This window comes from Alosa sapidissima, chromosome 6 (assembly GCF_018492685.1).
Source record: "Alosa sapidissima isolate fAloSap1 chromosome 6, fAloSap1.pri, whole genome shotgun sequence".
In the NCBI taxonomy this organism is placed as follows: Eukaryota; Metazoa; Chordata; class Actinopteri; order Clupeiformes; family Clupeidae; genus Alosa; species Alosa sapidissima.
The window spans coordinates 14,138,626-14,160,953 of record NC_055962.1 but is presented as its reverse complement, the minus strand read 5'-3'; the positions used below and the strand labels follow the sequence as shown (position 1 = coordinate 14,160,953).

General features: G+C 44.8%; 1 protein-coding gene across 8 annotated transcripts in view; it reads left to right on the top strand.

Moving 5' to 3' along the window:
* The window catches only part of utrn (utrophin), a 152,426-nt gene that overhangs the window by 34,836 nt on the left and 95,262 nt on the right, over positions 1–22,328 (top strand). For 6 of the 8 annotated variants that reach the window (XM_042096228.1, XM_042096225.1, XM_042096226.1 and 3 more), the window contains 16 exons: positions 1,084–1,199; positions 1,587–1,756; positions 5,688–5,861; positions 11,299–11,480; positions 13,037–13,187; positions 15,175–15,294; positions 15,714–15,815; positions 15,991–16,098; positions 16,429–16,608; positions 17,764–17,924; positions 18,299–18,389; positions 18,503–18,578; positions 18,985–19,226; positions 19,363–19,534; positions 20,852–21,024; positions 22,161–22,292. In XM_042096228.1, coding sequence (XP_041952162.1) covers positions 1,084–1,199; positions 1,587–1,756; positions 5,688–5,861; positions 11,299–11,480; positions 13,037–13,187; positions 15,175–15,294; positions 15,714–15,815; positions 15,991–16,098; positions 16,429–16,608; positions 17,764–17,924; positions 18,299–18,389; positions 18,503–18,578; positions 18,985–19,226; positions 19,363–19,534; positions 20,852–21,024; positions 22,161–22,292 — 2,350 coding nt within the window. Of the gene's footprint in view, positions 1–1,083; positions 1,200–1,586; positions 1,757–5,687; positions 5,862–11,298; positions 11,481–12,791; positions 12,835–13,036; positions 13,188–15,174; positions 15,295–15,713; positions 15,816–15,990; positions 16,099–16,428; positions 16,609–17,763; positions 17,925–18,298; positions 18,390–18,502; positions 18,579–18,984; positions 19,227–19,362; positions 19,535–20,851; positions 21,025–22,160; positions 22,293–22,328 lie in introns of those variants that run through there. The other 2 variants (XM_042096223.1, XM_042096229.1) reach the window with 2 other exon arrangements.

Here is a 22,328-nt window from a genome sequence, read left to right as displayed (position 1 = left end):
TGTGTGTGTGTGTGTGGGGGGGGGGGGTGCAGGCATATAAAAAACCAGCAGGGTTGGCATATGCTCACATATAAATTTCACACACACACACACATGTAAATACTCACACAGCATAGATGAGATCCAAAGTCACAATTCTCTCTGAAAGTGTAGAACTCTGTGATGTGCCGTGACATGACACGCATAGCTGACACAGGCTGACTTCACTCAACAAAACCCCTCTTGTTGTCACCCCACCCCCCTCTACTCTCTCTCACACACTCACTCACACACACACACACACACACACACCGAAAAAAAGAATACGGAGGAGTGGCTTGTAAAGCGTGTCAGGCTGTTCCCTCTCTTGTGTCTGACAGGATAGCTGGCATGACGAGCGCGCTCGCTTTAGTCTTTGACACCAGTTCTGAGATGCCACGAGTCGATCGCACCCCCAGTCTGCCGAGCTCCTCACGCTCGAGGAGAGGAATGTGAAGATCCTCTTAAACTCCTCCAAAAGTTGTCTAAAAAGTGCTCTCTAAGAGTCGTTTTCAAGTCCCCTCAAGCAGAGTAATGATTTCTAAGCTGTCTTTGTCATCCGGCTTTACCAGTGGTAGTTCAAACACATTGTTTCAGGGGGTTCTTTTCCTCTTACAGTCAGTCTCTCATGTTTTGGAGAAATGGACCTCATCTCCACTTTTCAATTAATTTGCAAAAGGGTGTAGTTCTTCAGGAGGAAACTGCAGCCGTCTTTATTGGGACATCTTTTCGGGTGGTTTATCCTGCCAAGTGGGTTTTGCAGTACAGGGCAGTGATCTGTGTATAACAGACTGTATGTGTGTTGTAGTTCCTTAATCAATGTTAGAAAATAGACAAAAATGAGAACTCTAAACAAGTACGGTACATGTTTTGCATGGTTTGCCTTTAAAAAATATATAATGGATTTGACCTTTGAACTTGCAGTCCACAGTTTGTGACCATTAATGCTATTGGATGGTAAGCAAGTTTAGATCTGTGTGCAATAATCTTTTCTGATTTGTCTATTTTTTCCCCCTGAGTTGACTGTGTGTGTGTGTGTGTTTGTGAATGTGTTTGTGTTTGCAGGCCCAATGTGGTTAGCTGGGACAAAGTGCAGCGTATGGCGCCGGTGGAGAGGTTGGACCATGCTTTCAGCATCGCTAAGGAGCAGCTGGCCATTGAGAGACTGCTGGACCCAGAAGGTATGAACATACCCAATACTATGGTTGTGTGTGTGTGTGTGTGTGTGTGTGTGTGTTTGTGTGCGGATACTGTATATGTTATTTCATATTGATTAATTTCCCCAAACACACTGTCTGATATGTTCCTCTCCAGACGTTGTTATTATCATTTTTTGTACACTTTACAACTTTCTGTAAAAATGAATTACTGACAAGAATTCAAGAAACCATATTGAGTCAAAGGTCAGTGACCTCATTTATGTAAGCATGTGGTCTTTAGAGTCATCCGGTAAGCCCTTTTCATAGGAACAGAAACAGTGGCTATTTGATGAAATGATCGTGACCGTGTGATGAGCGCCTGTGGATCCGTGTTAAAGTTCAAACACCTGTCCAACCCTCTCTCTGCAGACGTGGCCGTGCAGCTCCCCGATAAGAAGTCCATCATCATGTACGTGACCTCACTCTTCGCCGTGCTCCCCAAAGACATCACAATGGATGACATCAGAGAGGTGGAGACGTTGCCGCGGAAGTTCCGCATGGAGGCGGAGGAGGCCCAACCCCCTGCCAGTCCGCCCACGGTGAGAAAGCAGTCCCAGAATGCTGTTCTGTTTTTGCCGTTGCTGTCAGCAGGTCGTTAGTGACGGAGGGAAACTGCACCCATTCTGGTTTGTTTTGATCCAATCTAGAGGTCATGCCCAATGGTGCAATGGCATTTGGACGCTGGTGTTGATGAAGAGTGGCAATGCATTGTGGGATATGTAATCTGTAAATGGTGTGGTCATGAAAGGATAGCATGATGGTTGTATGCTGTTGTAAATAAAGGTGTACTCGTCGATTCTGGTGAAAGGTTATTGAAATTTGAACTCATCCGCAAAATCTATGTCCTTTTTCTGCTACTGAGGCAACGTATTGAATTTGAATTTCCTTGAATTTCCCCTTGAGGACTTGAATTTCCCCTTGAGGATCAATAAAGTATCTATCTATCTATCTATCTATCTATCTATTGAGTTGCAGGAATAGTGTATTCTGTCAGAACCACTGAATTTGTTTGTCATTAACAAGGACTGCGTATAAACAGAATTTTAATTGAATTTGATGAGCAGTGTAGTGGATTCCAATCAAGGACTACTACACCTTTTAAGCTCACTCAGTGCAGTAGTGAGAGAGGCATTTTAGGAGAGCGGCATCTTGGTGCCCTTGAGCAAGGCACCTAACCCCTCACTGCTCCCCGAATGCCGCTGTTGTAGTAGACAGCCCACTGCGCCGGGATTAGTGTGTGCTTCACCTCACTGTGTGTTCACTGTGTGCTGAGTGTGTTTCACTAATTCACAGATTGGGATAAATGCAGAGACCAAATTTCCCTCACAGGATCAAAAGAGTATATATACTTATACTTTATACTTACAAAATGTCTTGCAACTATGCATTTCCCTGTGGCTGGGTCATTACCGTGTTATAGCTGTGTCTGCTGAGGTCTCACAGAGCAGTTTTTCAGGTGTGCTGACCCCAGCCATGTTACGCAAGATGGACAGGTGCCTACAGTGCCTCAGTGAAACCAACTATTTTATGCAGTTGCTAGTTTAGCAAAATGTGTGAGATTATACTCCACGCAACATGTTACCCCTCTAACACGGAGCATCTGTACAGCAATCCCAAAGCACACACTTTCTGCAGTTGGCTGCAGTTGTAGAGTTTCCGAACCTGATTGAAATCCTGTTGCCTGGTGGGCGATGTAGTCTTTGTGAGGAATGCCAAAAAGAGGATAGATTTACGCATTCAGAAGCAAGAAATGTCTGGCTTTGTCAGACAGTTCATTGGGTGCAGGGAGCAGTGAGATGAGGCCTCGCACTCCTGGGATTTGTAGTTTCCCCCCCCCCCCCCCCCTAGGTTCTTTAGCGTTTTCAGCAATTGATGGCCTCTGAGTACTTAATGAATGACTCCTGAAGCCTAACCATGACTGAGTTTAATGAGCATCAGCCGTTGGCCGTTAGCCATCTGGTTCTACTCTTCTACTCTCTCTCTCTCCCTCTCTCCCTCTCCCTCTCTATCTCTCTACACCCCCTCTCTTTTTTGGTGGTAAAACTGAGTCATTCCCGCTATTGAGCTGTGAGCTATAAAACCAGCAGTAGGGCTGGCATATGCATGCATATAAACACTCACACGCACACACTCACTCACACACACACACACACACACACACACACACACACACACACACACACACACACACACAGAATCAGGGAAGCATGCAGAGAGTTTCCAGCTGTCCTGCCAACCCTGGAAACGTTGAGATAGGGTGGGGAACAAGGTCTGTTTGTGTGTGTGTGTGCGTGTGTGTGTGTTACTTGGTTGCCTTAATACCGGTCTACCACATGGGAAATGATGTGCTGTAATGCTCTCATCTCATACCAGGAGGAAACAAAAACGTTTATTTCTCTCCCAAAGTTAGCCTGCATGCACACACACACACACACACACACACACACACACACACACACACACACACAAATACTAAATACTTGTGTATCATGTAGAATCAAGCACAGGGGTGAACAAATTCAGCATCATTGCGTCATATCACACACTTGCACACAAACACACACACAGACAGTCAGACATGCGCACGCATGCACATGCACACACACACACACACACACACACACACACACACACACACACACACACACACACACACACCTTACCACATGCACATTCTGAAATGATTCCATGTCTGCACACACACCCAGTGGCGAGAGCGTGTGGGTTGTTGTTAAATGACAGAGAATATTTTCAGCCAATGACCTTTTCCATTGGATTTGGGGGGGTTAAGACAAAGCTTGCATTCATACCACCATTGGACATTGCATACTTACACCATTCTCCAGTCCTATAGCCTCTCTCTCTCCCACACTCTCTTTCTTCTCTCTCTCTCCCACTCTCTCTCTATCTCTTCTCTCTCTCTCCCTTTCTTTTTCCCACTCTCACTCACATCTTTCTTTTTTTCCACTTCTCTCTCTTTCTCCATCAGGTGTGTTCTCCTTATTTTCTTCCACCAGCCTCTCTTTCTCTTCTCTCACTTTTCTCTCTCTATATATTCTTCTCTCTCTCTCCTCTCTCACTTCTCTCTCTCTATATATATATATTCTTCTCTCTCTCTTCTTCTCCCTCAGCCTCATTTTTTTTATTCTTTCCTTCCCTCTCACCCACTTCCTCTCATTCTCTTTTTTCTTTCTCGCTTGCCTTCCCTCTCTCTCTCTCTCTCTCTCTCTTGCTCACTCTCTCTTTCTCTCTCTCTCTCTCTCTCTCTCTTGCTCTCTCTTTCTTTCTTTCTTTCTCTCCCTTTGTGTGTGTGTGTGTGTGTGTGTGTGTGTGTGTGTGTGTGTGTGTGTGTGTGTGTGTTTGGGTGTGTGTTTGGTTAAAAGGTCGAAGCATCCTACTACAACCCCGCTTACATAACAGCGCCTGTAACAGTGGAACTGACACCTACAGTAAAGAGCACTAAAGAACAGCAACAGTGAAACTGACAGGGTCATGGCGACTGGCTACTATCCTGCTAAATACGCTCAAAGGAAAACGTCTTTACTGGAGGAACCTTCTAGTTTTCTTTTAGAACATTCCTTTGAAGCGACTCTAAGAACCCTTGTGATTGTGAAAAACTCTTGTCAGTTGTGTCAGATGTTTGGCTGTCAGTGGGATCATTATGGTAAAGGTTCAGAGACGAAGTGTAAGCCAAATCACTGCCAAAGAGCCACCAAGAGTTTTAGATTGTACACTCTTCATAAGTTAATTAACACAAGATGCAAAAGATTTAGATAACTCACACAATATGACTAGTACTTGACTTGTATGTTGTTTCAGCCCATCTTATGATGACAGACATGACACTAACACACACACACACACAGACACACACACACAGACACACAAACCTCTTTTTTCCCACATTGGCCCTGGCTTTTTATAAGCAATGGGTGGAGAACCCTTTCAATTGTGTCATCTAATGCTGATTGAGTGTGCATCAGTGTTTTCCCATGTGTCAAGGTACACATTCACGCCTATTCAGTCTGGTGACATTCTTCCAACGGGCGGATCAATGATATCGGGTGGTTCAGTGTTTTTTCAGGCACATTCACACAGACACACACTTTTAGTCACCCCCATCACGTGACCAGGACTTTCAGGGTGTTTCATTGCATAGCTTGACAAAAGACTTAGTTAGTTTCCAAACTGTGTGAGTGTGTGTGAGTGTGTGTGTGTGTGTGTGTGTTTGTGTGTGTGTGTGTGTGTGTGTGTGTGTGTGTGTGTGCACGCTGTGATTGTGATTCGCCCAGTAACCTTGTTTGGCATTGTGATTGGTCCAGTAGTCCTGTGTGTCATTGTGATTGGTTCAGTAGTTGTGTCTTGTACTGTGATTGGCCCAACACTTCGTTTTGCAACGTTTTGTTCGGGTCGAACTCAACCCAGTTTGGTGACCATATGGTAAGCGAGTGCTCTGATTGGTTGACTCAGGTGTCCTCTGCGCAGGCATTGCCTGACGAGCCGGAGGTGGCGGAGCTGGAGTGGTACCAGGTGACCCTGGAGGAGGTGCTGACGTGGCTGCTGTCTGCTGAGGACGCGCTGCAGGGCCAGGGGGACATCTCTGAGGACGTGGAGGAGGTGAAGGAGCAGTTCCACACACATGAGGTACAGTACACACGCACGCACACACACACACACACACACGCACACACACACGCCAAAACACGTGGTGCATATGCATGTGGCACATTCAAACACCTACAAGATATGATGCACACTCGCTGACACAGTCACTGGAGCTATGGCATTCTTATAGCCACAATCTCATGTGCTAAAGTACGCCCAGTGCCCACTCTCGTAAACACACATAAATGCACCTCTACGTCCTGTGCTCCACATTCAAGCAAAGATGACTTCTTAAGCCTGAATACACACGTCAAGGACTCTACAGGCCACAGTGGACTAGTCTAAAGTAGTAGGCATGTTGTAAGTAAGTTTTCACAAACACAAGGATAAACGAGCCTTTTCCCTCTAACACACAGCTGTAAATGCAGACTCACATAACATAAACACTAATTAAAACACGACACACTCAACACACACACACACACACACACACACACACACACACACACACACAGAGGTAACCCGCATAACACTGGCGTGCTCTTGTAGTGCTCGTGCTGTGCACTCAGGAAAACACAACTTCTAATGCCTGTGAACACACACCCTTTGGGATCCCCTGCCCAGTCACTGAATGTGTGTTAAAAGCCAAATGTTCAAATTCCCTGCCCACATGCAAGCACACACACTTCTCCTGCTCTCTCTTTCTCTCTTTCTCTCTCTCTCTCTCTCTCTCTCTCTCTCTCTCTCTCTTTCTCTTACACACACACACAGAAACACACTCACACAGAGTTGAGTGTTTTTCTGAAAGGTTAAGCCTGTGACTGGGGGATTTAACCTCTGATGGACAACAGTGAAGCGAGAGAGGGAGAGGGAGCGAGAGAGAGAGGGGGTAGAAGGGGTCTCTTTCTCCTCTCTTTCTCTCGCTCCCTCCTTGCACCCTTCTCTTTATCTATCTCTCCTCTCTCTCCCCCTTTCTCCTCGAGGGTAACATGCTCTGTACATGTTGGGAATGTTTGGAATTTCACGGTGCAAAAGAACCATGAGAGAGAGGGAGTGAGAGAGAGAGTGAGTAAGTGAGGATGAGAGAGGGAGGTTTACGTTCTGGCTGTAAAGGTGAATGTTTTTGTGGGTCTTGCGGTGCAGACAAAGGCAGGAAGCTCCTCTGGAAGATTAACACTCTGCTGTGCAGAGAGTACCTGACCCAAGCCAAACACCACTCACAGTTACAGTTTGGGTAAACACACACGCATAGACACACACACACACACACACACACACACACACACACACACACACACACACACACACACACTGTGTTATCGTTTAGGTAACCCTTTACTTTGATAGTCTACCTACAGACTTTACTAAAACTAAAAAATTGCTATTTAACAATTCCCGAAGGTCACCATAACCTAACCCAACCCCTAACCCTGTACTTAACCAAAACATGTTGTGAACAGCATATTGATCATATGGCCATCTGCAGATAGCCAATGAGACACCATCCAAGTAAAGTGTCACCTCAGATTGTGTTTACTACTGTCATTTATACACTATGTACCTATGTACCTATGATCCTGTGCATTTTGGCACAGCTTTTAAACATTATGTTTTTTTTAGTTTTGGTCTGTAGAAGATGAACTCCATTTGACATACAGTCCTCACATATGACCTTGACCTATGACCTCAAACGCCACACACTCACTGTGTACCATGTAGTGTATGCTTACTATATATTACCACACGCAAGCAGAGGAGAGTATATGATTTAGTCAGTCAGTCAGTATGATTTATGGACTGTTTTAGCAGTATACTGCTTTGATGTCCAGAGCAGGTCTTGCATCACACAAACAGAATGTTCCATTTAAGGAATGTTGAGTTGCAGTCTTTAAAAATGACCTGTTCTCTTAAGTATGTGTCTGTAAAACACTGCATTTTTACTGACGTACCTTTTACCGATGAACATTGTGGACCGTTTGGGCTGGTAGATTCACTATGATCGAATCACTCTTCAACTTTTGAGTCACTTTTGAACTCGTCACACTAGCTGAATAAAATACCCCATATTCCCATTTATTTAGCATTTCGGTACACTGTATTAGATTTCCATGATGCCAGTAAGTATTGACCAGAGGTGGAAAGTAACGAAATACATTTACTCACGTTACTGTATTGAGTAGTTTTTCTGTGTATTTTGTATTTTTTAAGTAGTTTATAAAATCGGTATTTTACATTTTACTTGATTACATTTTGAGTGAAGTATTGTACTTCGCTACATAAATCCCATCCGTTACCTGAGTAAAAAAAAAAGTTAAGACTAAAGAAAACAGAAAGGGAGCGAAAAGAAATCGCGCCCTAAACCACTAGCCTAGTGATAATGATCAGCATGTAGCCTACAACAGGACATGAATCAAGCTGGCGCCATGCAGTCTTTCTGAAAGGGATGGAGCTGGAGCTGGATCACGAGATGCATCAGATTACATGTGTAGCCTAACCTATGAAAGTGTATTTCCCGCTATTTCAATGGGTTGTCTCAGTTCGTTTTAGCACTAATGATAGCGGAGATATTCAAGCAAACACCATGGGATTTCATGTTTTGACGTTCGTGCTCACCTTTCTTTGGAAAGAAGTTTATTAGCAGTTGTTTCCCCTCATTTTGATGTCTCTCTTTTTAGTAACCTGACTTGGCTTTCTTGGAGAAAGACATTACACCAGCAGCACAACAATTAGCGGCCCACTACTAGCGATGCTCAACTAAATAAACAAAAGATAGACTAGGCCTACCTTATGAATCATGCAGGCGGACTAAACCATTTATGTCTTTAGCAAGGGAGAGTGAGAGTGACCTTAGACAGTTTTCACTATGTTTTGTATACAAAATCCAGTCAGTCAAACTTTAAATTTCGGCTGACATTCATTTTGACATTTATGAAGTTAAAATATTCAGGTAAAATAAATATATGGTGGATATATATATATATATATATATATATATATATATATATATATATATATATATATATATATATATTATTTTTTTTCAGTAATTAGCTTAAACTTCCATTGAGTCTATTCGAAATTTTCACCACACATTATATTAATACACATATAAAAAATCCAAACATAAGAGTTATGTGTATTAAAGTGGAATGACACAGGAAAAAAGTATTGAACGTGCCTACTGAAATTTCTTCAATACTTTGTGGAAAAGCCTTTGTAAAAACAGCTTCAAGACATTTCCTGTATGACAAAACGTATTAGTCACAGTATCAGGTGTGATTTTGGCCCATTGTTCTAAACAGATTCCAGGGGTCCCTCTTGTGAATCCTGATCTTTAGTTACTTCCAGAACTGTTTAATTGAATTGGCTGCCTTCAAGTCTTTCTGGAGCTTTCTCCGAGTGGTCCTTGGCTCTTGGAATTGACTTGGTCCTTGGAATTGACTATCCTTCTGACTCCCTGGTCAGAAATATTGCGAGGAGATCCTGCATGGCACTGATGTTTCTTCCACTTGCAGATAATGGCTCCCATGCTGCTTACTGAAGATTCTGAAGTTTTGAAATGCATCTGTGTAACCAGTTTCATTGATATGTTTTGCCACAATAAGGTTGCAAAGGTCTTGGGAGAGCTTTTTGCTTTTATCCATCATGAAATGTTTCTTGTGTGACACCTTGGTAATGAAAAACCTTTTTATAGCCCATCAATATACTAACCAAGCTTATATTAATTTGCACAGATAGAAAGGATAACTACTCTAACTACTTACAGATTCCAGCTCGTTCCTTCCATTTCCTTGCCTTAGTGCTTTTTTTTAGCTTGTTCAATACTTTTTCCCTGTGTTATTCCACTTCATTACACATGACTCTACTTATGGAGTTGTTTGGATTTTTTATGTGTGGATTACCTGAGTTATTACTAATGCCTGGTGAAAATGTTGTACCCCCCGTATTCCACTTTTCAAGGGCCCTCTCCTCCATTGGGGCCCTATACTTCCCACTCTCCCCCTCTCTGCAACTGAACATTGGCCTGCCTGCCTCAGCTGCCTGTGAGGAGTTTTTCCAGTTGTGCTGGATTACTATTCACTGCAAAGCGACGCAAGGATGAGTGCAACTAACTTTTAATCAACTACTGCTCTTAAAGGAGAACTCCAGTGATTTTTCACATAGATCTCCATTTCTCAACGTCACCGAGCACTGTCCGTATGAACAAAACTGAAACAATCGGTTTTACCTAGCTCGAGTTGCTGCAGCTACAGCGCTACACACTGGGAGCATGAACATGGCTGCCTTAGCTGCTGGCTGCAGCAACTCGAGCTAGGACCAAAGTCCTTTTCAGGCAAGTACCTCCACTCGGCGGCCATATTGCAACAGTTTTTGGGCACTTATCGTGCATCTATTTCGACAGAAATGCGTGTGCGTAAGGCTTGACGACACCAATCTTGCTCCAGCAGCGAGATCACAACAGATGATTGGCACGATGTCTTCACAGCACACCACATGATTGGCTCAATGTATTTTACAACACACCACATGATTGCCTCAATGTATTCACATGTCAACGTTTTGCCGCGGAAGGGTTGTGATATTTGTAGACAACTGACTAACCCCATGCATTAGTATGGAGGATTTTTTGAGTGCTGTATCTCCTCATTAGAAGTCTCTGGTAAAACTGGTTGTTCTGGTACCCCCCCCCCCCCAAAAAAAAAAAAAGGTAACTAAGTAACTTTTACTTACAGTACATTTTAAATGAACTACTTTTTACTTTTACTTAAGTACATTTTCAGATTGGTATTTTAACTTTTACTTTAGTAATATTTCATCAAGGTATTGGTACTTTTACTTGAGTACAATATTTTCGTACTTTTTCCACCTCTGGTATTTACTGATCATTTCTGTCATTGTTTCTAAATGCTTTTGTGAGTCGTCCATCTGTCTTTGATGCATGGTGACGTCGTCTTATGATTTGTTTGCCAAGTCTTCCAAAAACCCTGGTCCTGAGTGCTGTTGACATACATACACACACATACACACACACACACACACACTCACACTTTCACACACACTCACACACTCAACAACCATGGCCCTGATGTCTCTAATGTCCCCCAGATTGGATAGCTGCTGGCCTCGGCGTGGCTTGGCTTGGCACACACACACACACACACACACACTCGCATCAATCAGTGTTGCTGGGCCAGCAAAGCTGACAGCAGCCATCAAAGTCATCACACACACATCCATCAGATGACATTTCACTCGTGACACAATGTCCATGTGTGTGTGTGTGCGTGTGTATATGTATTGTGCTCATACGATTGCGCATCCGTATAAATGTGTGTGCCTGTGCACAGTGCGTGTCCCGGTGTCCTTGTGTGTGTGTGTGTGTATTTTTGTATGTGCTGTGCCCATATGCATGTGTATACAGTATATTTTGTGTTTTTGTTAATGTATGTGTGTGTGTGTGTGTGTGTGTATTCAGGCATTCATGATGGAGTTGACTGCACACCAGAGCAGCGTAGGAAGCGTCCTGCAGACGGGCAACCAGCTGATCGCCAACGGCAACCTGAGTGAGGAGGAGGAGGGGGAGATCAGGGAGCAGATGAGTCTCCTGAACACCCGCTGGGAACACCTGAGGGTCAACAGCATGGAGCGACAGAGCAGGTACACACACACACACACACACACACACACACACACACACACACACACACACACACACACACACACACACACACACACACACCCGCTGGGAACACCTGAGGGTCAGCAGAACAGGTACACACACACACACACACACCCGCTGGGAACACCTGAGGGTCAGCAGAACAGGTACACACACACACACATACATACACACACACACACACACACACACACACACACACACACACACACACACACACCTGTTGGGAACACCTGAGGGTCAGCAGAACAGGTACACACACACACACCAGGGCTCTACAGTGCGCCCATTTCACTCGCACATGCGAGTAAAAATGATGGCGTGCGAGTGCAAAAAAATATTTAGGCGCACTGGTGCGAATTACTTCTAACCATGTCAATGTTTGTCTACAAAATACACCGCAACATCAAGAAACATGGTGCAAACCATAGAATCACGTCGCGAATGCAGCATAAAAACTACACCCTCATTAACGTTAGCAGTTTCGCGTTGTGACTCGCTAGTAGTCGCTTCTATCAAATCCAAGAGCACGCAGAAAAAGTGGAAAGTTAGACTAGCCAGCCATGATGCAAAGATTGAAGAAATTAGTTCCATTTATTCAAAGGTAAGAATAAAACCATTTATTCAAAGGTAGAACGCTACTGACAACTCAGGCTTTCACGCATGCTTGTTTGTTTACACCGAATACAAGCTGAAGTGCAAAACGAAAGTAGGCCTAACGTTTGCCTACTGCCCCCATCAATGCAGATATTTCAAATAAAAAGTAAAAGTATAAAATATATATATATCCTTGATTAGCCTATGTTGGGTTTTGTGGAAGAGAAAGTGGACTGTTTTAGTAGTAGTATTAGGCAGTATGCAGTCAGATAGGTCACCATGGGCATATTTGGATTAGCTAAAGATGGATTCACAAATAAATAAATTAGCCTACATTTGACAGGATACTTGATATACTGGCTAAATGCAAATATGGCAATGTATTATATTTTACATTAACAAAATGTAGGAAAATAGAACAGACTGAAAATAAAGTTGGCACTGATCTTTAAAATCCTGTTTCCTGTAGCCTAAATGTTGTCAGTCATTCTTAATATTCGCAATTTGTGCACTGGCATGTTTAAGTGTTAGCTGCAGTGTAATGTTAGATTATGTTTAAGTTAAGTACAGAACTGACTGTGCGCCCAAATTTTTGTCTGTGCTCCTAAATTTTTTAACTTGGGCGCACAAGTGCTCCTGGAAAAAAATGTTAGTGTAGAGCCCTGCACACACACACACACACACACACACCCGCTGGGAACACCTGAGGGTCAACAGCATGGAGCGACAGAGCAGGTACACACACACACACACACACACACACACACACACACCTGCTGGGTCAGCAGAGCAGGTACACACACACACACACCTCTGAGTCAGCAAATACACTCAGGGAAGCCCCTCTTTAGCGCATGCTGGGGAGACCTGAGTGTCAGCAGTGGAGACACACATACACACACACACACACACACACTCACTATGTGCTTCTCTTCAGGCTCCACGAAGTTCTGATGGATCTCCAACAGCAGCAGCTCCAGCAGCTTTCAGATTGGCTGACACAGACAGAAGGGCGGATCCGTAAGATGGAGACTGAGCCAATCGCCGCAGACCTGGACAGCTACCATGCACAGATAGAGCAACACAAAGTAAGGACGCCATTCTGATTGGCTAGCGCACAAGTTAAAACAATACAGGGAAGTGGCCCCCTGAGTCAGCCAACTGTGAAAGCAAAACAACAACTCATCAGGCCGGAGGGTATGATAGAAAAATTAAATAAGACGAGGGCCAAATAGTCCAGTTGTACTGTAGAAACACGAGTGGGCATTTCAGGGCTTCTGTGCTGTTCTGTGCCGTTGAAGCTTTTACGGATTCAGATGAATTTTCGACAATAATCTTGTTGGTGTTTGTGTTTGAATGCAGTTGTACCTGCGGTTTGACTTGGTTGGGGGGTTGAGGGCACACAGACACAGACAGACGCACAGACGCACAGACGCACAGATGCACAGACAGACAGACAGACAGACAGACAGACAGACAGACACACACACACACACACACACACACACACACACACACACACACACACACCCACACCCACACCTACCTTTTGGTCACGCTTTCTATAGGTTGCACTCTCCTCTTCTGCTTGCCTGTCTTCGTTAGTGTCTCTATGCTTCCTAAAACAACAAAACCAGAGCGAGAAAGTGTGTGTGTGCGTGTGTTCACCACATCAGTGTGTATTTACCACATCAGTGTGTGTTTGTATCCGTTGTTAATTTGTCAGTGACACATTTACACAGATGGTGAACATTCGAGGCCTGAGACCTCAAAATAAACCCACACACACCTTGGGGTTAATCAGTGATTTTCAGTCCAAGGAAAGAGAAAGTGAGAGAAAGAGAATGGTTTTATAGTAATGAGAGGTTTAATTGGATCATTAAATCATAGATCAGACCATTGAAGGGGTCCAGAAGGAATAATATATAATTCAGGCACAAAGGTAAAGGTTATGTAGCCAGTTTACAAATACACACACACACACACACACACACACACACACACACACACACACACACACACACACACACACACACACACACACACACACACAGAGTGTTTGTTGACTTTGCCAATGAATAACGCTGTCTTGCACTTGCTTGCTCCTGCTATAGGTATATGGTGCCTGTTAGCACACTCACGCACACGCGCACGCATGCACGCACACACACAGACACAGACACACACACACTCACACTCACAACACTTACTCATGCCTCATATTCCTTTTCAAGCAGTTTATCTATTTAAACTCAATTCTTTCTGTGCCCTTCTGTGAATTTATTACCAGTCAGGATGGCTACCTTAATGAAGTCTTAATTCATCTCGAGTTGATTAGCTCTTATAGTGGAGGTCTTATGAGTTGCGATTGGTATCTTAATGAACTCTTCCCCCACGTTATGGAGTTGATGTTCTGTTGGATGTATGAGCGTGCGGTAGCTGGGCGGGTCAAGGGTGAGGAGGGGAAACGCACGTCTTCTTCTTTTCATTTGTCTCTTTGTATTTCTTTTCCTTTTCTTTATCCTCATCTCTCTTTTTCTCTTTACTTGTCTCTTCTCTGTCTCTATCCTTCTCTCTCTATTCCTCTCTGTGTGTCTATGTATCTCCCTCTCTCTGTCTCTCTCTCTCTCTCTCTTTCACCCTCTCCCTCCCTCTTTCTCACTGTCTTTCTCTTCCTCCCTCTGTCCCTCTCTCTGTCTCTCCCCCTCTCTCTCACTGTTTCTCTCTCCCCCTCCCTCCCTCCCACTGTCTCTATTCCTCCCTCTCCCTCTCCCGGTCTCTCTCTCCCTCTCTTTCTTCCTCCCTCTCTCCCTCTCCCTCCCTCCCTCTCTTTCTCTCTCTCTCTCTCTCTCTCCCTCCCTCTCTCTCTCTCCCTCTTTCTCTCCCGGTCTCTTTCTTCCTCCCTCTCTCCCTCCCTCCCTCCCTCTCTCTCTCTCTCTCTCTCTCTCTCTCTCTCTCTCTCCCTCTTTCTCTCCCGGTCTCTTTCTTCCTCCCTCTCCCCCTCTCCCTCCCTCCCTCCCTCTCTCTCTCTCTCTCTTCCTCCCTCTCTCTCCCCCCCCCCCCCCCTTACTCCAGCTGTTGCAGGTGGATCTGGAGCAGGAGCAGGTGAAGGTGAACTCTCTGACGCACATGGTGGTGGTGGTGGATGAGAACAGTGGTGAAAGCGCCACCGCTGCCCTGGAGGAACAACTGCAGGTAAGCTGTGTGTGTCTGTGTGTGAGGGAGGGAGTGTGTGTGCGTGTGTGTGGGGCGGGGCGGGGGGGGGGGGGCTTTTTAGAGAAAGGCCATTGTGAGGGAGCCACATCAAATGTGATTTATGAGCAGGGTGGGGTGCAGCGTTTGGCTGCTCCTCCTGTCACACCTATTGCTCTGGTCTCTGATCCCAAATGCATCATGGGACACTGTTCATCAAGTCTGGACTTTCTAAGATCTAACATTCTAAGATATCATCTCTACATCCCATCATATCTCTCTTTCTGTTTATTAACCTGTCTTCCTTCATGCGTACTGTCCTGTACCTGTACTCCTATTTCCTAACCTATTTACCTTTCTGTGTCTCTCTCTCTCTCTCTCTCTCTCTCTCTGTCTCTCTCCCCACCCCCCCTCTTTGCTAGTCTCTGGGAGAGAGGTGGGCAGGTGTGTGTAGGTGGTGTGAGGATCGTTGGCAGCAGCTTCAGGACATCCTTCAGATGTGGCAACAGTTCCTTAACGACCAGGTGAGCAGCGTCTGCATCCAGCACCCTTGAAGCTGTCATGATGATGATGTTTGGCAGATTTGGATATATACATTTCACTCTGCTTGGCGTTGGCTCATTTACAGAAAGTGTGTGTGTGTGTGTGTGTGTGTGTGTGTGTGTGTGTGTGTGTGTGTGTGTGTGTGTGTGTATACAGAGTGCCTTTTCTAGTTGGTTGTCAGAGAGGGAGTTGGCCCTGGAAGATGTTCAGACCAGTGACTTCAAAGATCCTGGAGAGGTCAACGCCAACCTGCGCATATTAGCTGTAAGTAGGCTGCTTGGAGAGGCACAATTCTGTAGAGGAACTGCACAAACATGCAACACACACACACACACACAATGAGACATATTTTACATGAAGTTATATTTGCACAAAAATCGAAATTTACAAACAAAAATTAAAAAAAAAAAAATTAAATTTAAAAACAAAAATTTACATGAAGTTATATTTGCACAAAAATGTAATGTTCATATTGATATCTTTCACCATCTACTTTACAAAGAATAGACAGATTGACACATGGTCAGACTCATGGTGCTCTCTTCCTGGTGACCTCAACATGACCCCTGTGACCTTTGACCCTTGCCCTTTCAGACCTTGAAGGAGGACGTGGCTCTGCAGCGTCCGGTTCTGGACCGGCTGATGGGGGATCGCCAAGACCTGGTCCAGCTGCTGCAGACCTCCACCGCACAGGTCCAGATCGAGGCGGATTCAGAGGAGTTCACCCAGAGGTGGGACAACCTGCTGCAGAGACTGGAGGACTGCTCTGAGCAGGTGGGTACCACACACACACACACACACTGTTCCCACAAAGAATTCCCAGAAAATGTGACCATACAATTAAACTTAACACAAACACACATGCATATAAACACACACTCTCTCTCACACACACACATACTGTTTTAAAGGATTCCCAGAAAACATGACGCAATTCTTGACGTGGTATCGGTATCGAAACAATAATTTTGGTATTGTGACAACTGCACTAGTCTAATTTCTTGGAGTATGCGCAAACAATACTTTGGGTTTTCGCACCGGCGGCAATGAATCAACATAATCAGGAGAGACAGCACATCATGGGGAAGTGTTGTTTTAATTGTCATTATGGATTTGATCTGGTGTTTTACAACCGCATAATGGGTGCGATGTAGGTCTTAATTTTCATGTAAGTGGTCTTAAAAAAGTCTAAAATTTGGCAAGTGCCTGCAGAAGAGATTGATGAACCAAAGAAACTTGGTTCAGAATGAAACTGAAATGACCTCAGGGTCACTTTAATTCATAGTATGAGTTGACAGTAAATATCAGAACCAAAGTTACAATAAGTCAGTCTCTATTACTTCCTCTTTCACTATGTGTTTTCACACAATCTGATTTGATGGATGCAAACGTACACGCGCACACACACACACACACACACAGTCTTGGTGGGGGTGTGACCTTGAGAAAGCTCTCCTGTAAAGGTCTTCTAAAGTTAGTTCCAGCCCCAGTGTGCTGATTTGGTTCCTCTGTAAGTTGACTCGGTGAAGCAGTTTAGAGTTTATGACTGGCATGTCGCCACTGCTGAAGTTTATGGCTAAGTCACCACGGGTCTGAACCCGGGACAGGAACCGCTGAGAAGACCAGGACAACAGTGATATTGTCATGTTAGGTTGTAAACAGTAAGGGTAGTCCAACCCTTCTTTATTTTCTGAAAAAAAAAAAAAAAAAACACACACACAGACACACTCACACTCACACACACAAATACATATACACACATGTCTCATGCCTCAAACCTCTACTTGTATGTACATTTGTCATGCATTTAAGCACCATGGTGACACCTGTGTCTGTTTTAGCATTGTTGTGTGAAAATTGTGTGTGTGTGTGTGTGAGGGGGATGCTCAGTTCGGGGTCAGACTCATTGGCCTGCTGTCTCTTGCCAAGGTAACCGAGGCAGTCACTGTCCACGGGATGGCTCCGAAGCAGGAGAGCGTCGTCATGGAGGCGGTGACACTGCTAACGAGTCGATCAGAACAGGAAGTGAGCGATGACCCTGGCCCCGCCAAGAGACAGCATCTGGAGACCGACACAGAAATGACACAACTGTAAGACACAAGTTCACCCTCGTGCAAGCACACACACATACACACACACACGCACGCACACACACACACATACACACACACACTCTTATGCACACATACATACGCCCTTGGGTGACTCATTGAATAGCTCTAAGTATTTTGTCATGGGACTTCCTATTGTGATGCAAGATGTGTGTGTACACACACACACACACACCACACACACACACACACAATCGCACACACACAATCACTCCTACATATGTATACGTCCACACAAGCTACCAGGTTTCATATTTGTAGTGTTTAATTAAGTCTTGTAGCAGATAAGCATGTTTGCTTGGAAATCCATAAACCTCACTTTTTCGTGTGTGTGTATGTGTGTGTGTGGTCAGGTCGGAGTTGCTGACCCGGGTCAGAGACTGGCGGCAGGCTGCTGAGGCTCTCCAGACAGCAGACCCTGCAAACCTCCAGGACCAGCTGCAGGTGAGGAAACTTCACTTCCCAGCATGCCTCAGTTGCAGCTGTCTGCCATAAAGCCTAATGCTGCGTTCTTTTTGTCTCTTAAGCGCCATTCTGTTGTGTCTGTGTTATTGTAGCCTCTGGACGCAAGGCTGACGGAGCTCCGGGGGCAGGCTGCGGAGGCTGAGAATAGAGTGGCTCAGCTAGAGCAAGGTAGGAACCGCTGCACACACCCAGTCAAAACAGGAAGTTGAATAGAAGTACTTCCTGTCTTTAGTCGACCCTTGCATAGATGTGTGCTTAGATGCACACATATCTTGTCAATCTAACCACATTTTTCTCGTTAAACACTGATTGCTCTCTCTCTCTCTCTCTCTCTCTCTCTCTCTCTCTCTCTCTCTCTCTATCTCTCTCTCTCTCTGTCTCTCTTAATCAAACTCTCACTCATACATACATACATACACACACACACACACACACACACACACACACACACACACACACACACACACACACATACATCTGACACAAAGATCCTCAAAGCATGTTCATAAATCTTTCTTATGTATGTATGTATGATTAAATACTTCTCTATTCCTCCCTGGGTTCTCTCTTCCAGAGGGTGTATCGGTGCAGGACCTGCAGACATGTTTGGGTTCCACGCGGTCCGAGCAGCAGGACTGCGCAGCTCTGCTGTCCGCCCTACGTGAGCGGGTTCTACGGTCCGAACGAATCCGAGGGCTCTTGTCAGAGCTGCAGGTTCTAAACCAGGAGCTGGTGGAACCGGAGGAGTGGCTTAGGTCAACTAGCGCCAGTAGTTCTGATGAGAGTGACCTCAAAAGCCTTAAGGTCGGCTGTGAGGTCAGTCCAAAGCTTCTGTGTGTGTGTGTCTGTGTATGGTGGTGATAGTGATGGGTTGGGTACAGTCAATAATGTGAGTTACAATGTCTTTGAGTTATACATTGTGATTGTATCTTTGTGTGTGTGTGTGTGTTAGGCCCGTGTGTCTGCGGTGTCTTTGCTTGCTCCGCGTGTGCAGCAACTCTCGGCCTCCATCAAAGAGGAAAAGGACGTACCTGATGACATCACAGCCAACATGGCCGAGTTGACAGCGTGCCAAGAGTCCACGCTACAGAGGCTGCGAGAGAGAGAGAAGGAGATCAACACAGGTGACACACACACATACTGCATCATGCTGTATCCACACACACACACACACACACACACACACACACACACACATAGCATGCTATATCCACACACACCACAGACAACCACACAAACCCCATCTACACACAAATATTCTTTGCATAGACAGACAAATCAAGCAAACGCCACTACACTAGTTCTACACTACAGCTCACAATGGAGTCTGTCTTTTCACCCCCCCCCCCCTCTCTCTCTCTTTCTCTCTCTCTCCCCATTGTTTCCCATTTCTCTGTCTTTTTGTTCTAAAGAGGTACCAATAGACCCTCTGTCTGTGGTTTTCTCCCTCACTTTCACCATTGAAATGATTAACACATTGTCTTACGAGAGAGAGAGAGAGAGAGAGAGAGAGAGAGAAAAGGGGTCTCTTTCTCCTCTTTCTCTGCCCCCTTCCTTCTTCTCTCACTTTATGACTATATGTTACTCCTACTCTGTCATTGTTTTTCTGTTCTCTCTTTCTCCCCCTCCATCCTTGAGAGAGAGAGATAGAGAGAGACCCCCTTCTCTTTCTTGGCATTTCACCAGGCCCTCTGTGTTAGGCCTTTTTTCATTTGCTCTATCCTTCATTTGGGTTCTGTTTCCCTCTTTTTTTCCTTCTCTCCTCCATCTCCCTCACTCTGTCTCTCTCTCTCTTTCTCTCTCTCTCTCTCTCTCTCTCTCTCTCTCCCTCTCTCTCTCTAACACACACATTTTCCTTCTTAGGTCATTCTGAGTAAAAAGGCTTCTTTTCTTTTCTCCCTAAAAGTCTACAGGGAGTCCAGCTCTTAAATTCCACTGGGCGTTTAAGTGAGAGCATGTTCATATATTTAGACTCAAGGACACACACACACACACACACACACACACACGCACACACACACACACACACATAGAAGCACTTGCATACTCAGACACACTTAAACACATGTGCAGTGCACACACACAGACACACAAGCACATACACTCAGACACAATTACCCGCCCAGCACACACATTCTCTCTCTCTCTCTCTCTCTCTCTCTCTCTCTCTCTTTCTCTTTCTCATGTAAATACACTGTTCCCTCCTGGTGGCAGAAGAGTGTAACTACAGCTGGAATTTCATCTGAACAGACTAAAATGTTTCCTATCAAAACAGTGTTATAAAAGAGCACATAAGCTCATACAAATAAATCTGTTTGCAATGGGTATTTAGTCATGTTTTATTATAAACTATCTTAGCATCATACGTTTCACTTTAAGTGCTTCACAGAAATAAAAGAATAACTACAGATATATTAATAATCGTGACATTTGATTGACAGCGCTGGCCAGCCTAGAGCAGGAGCGAGCGCAGCCGGTGATTGCCATGGCGACAGAGAGTGTGATGGGTTCGTCGGAGGTGTGCGTGTCGGGCGACATGGAGGCCCGACTGGCAGAGCTCAAAGCCAATGTCAGCGACGTCCCAACAGCTGAGGAGGCAGTGCAGAAAGCACAGGTGTGTGTGATTGGGTGTGTGTGTGTGTGTGTACAAGGTTTTGCCTTTGGAGTTCATAAGTAATCAGGGTGTATTTTCATCATCAGGAAGAGATGTATGATTTATGATGTTTGTAAGTCTCTAGGTCTGCATTGTTATCTTAGCGTGCGTGCGCAAATGTGTGTGTGTCTGTGTATCTGTGATTGTGTGTGTGTGTGTGTGTGTACAAGGTTTTGCTTTTGGAGTTCATAAGTAATAATCAGGGTGTATTTTCATCATCAGGAAGAAATGTATGATTTATGATGTTTGTAAGTCTCTAGGTCTGCATTGTTATCTTAGCGTGTGTGTGTGTGTGTGTGTGTGTGTGTGTGTGTGTGTGTGTGATGTCAAATGTTAGCTTAAGCTGTGTCGGTGAATGATATCATAATGTCATGGCTCATACATGGCGCAGTGCCCAAACACATCACTCTCTTTTTCATTTTCTCCTCTCCTTCTTTCTCTCTCTCTCTCTCTCTATTTCTCCTCTTTTCACTTTTTTGTGCTCTCGCTCTTTCACTCACTCACTTACTGAAACACACACACACACACACACACACACACACACACACACACACACACACACACACACACACACACACACACACACTCTCTCTCTCAAAAGCTCTGCGGGTAGACATATTGACATTGCTGTCGTTCTTTCAGCAGCTTGTTTGTAAGTGTTGTAAGTCCCATATTGAATATATCTGTTCAGACTGGTGCCTTGTGAGTTACGTGCTGGGGGGCAGGGAGGGGGAGGGGGGGGGGTGTTGGGTGATAAAAGCTGATTGATTGTGTGGTGTCATCACCCCCCTCCCCCTCCCTTCCAGATAATGACTGTGGTTAGTGGCTATTGGCTATTCTTATCTGTTGTGCTCTGAGAGTGTTGTAAGTACTTGTTGTAATGAGATTATAGATGTGATACAAACTTATTGATTGTGTGGTGTCAACAAATCCCCCAAATGCAGAAACACATACAGACACCATCCTTCCTCTCTATCCTACACTCTTGTCTAACTTGGAGTTGGCTGGTTGAAACTACACAAGGCACCTGATAGAATTACTCAATAGTTAAATGTGTGTGTGTGTGTGTGTGTGTGTGTGTGTGTGTGTGTGTTTAGGCGTTGTGTCTGGAGCTGGAACAGAATTGGCCAACAGGGGAAGGCTCAGAGAAATGGAAGGAGCTATCTAACAGAGCGCGCGACGAGCTGGGCATGCTGCAGTGCGTTCTGGGAAGTATGAAGGAATCGCAGGTATGCCGCTTGTGCTCCATTTGCACATGTGCACAT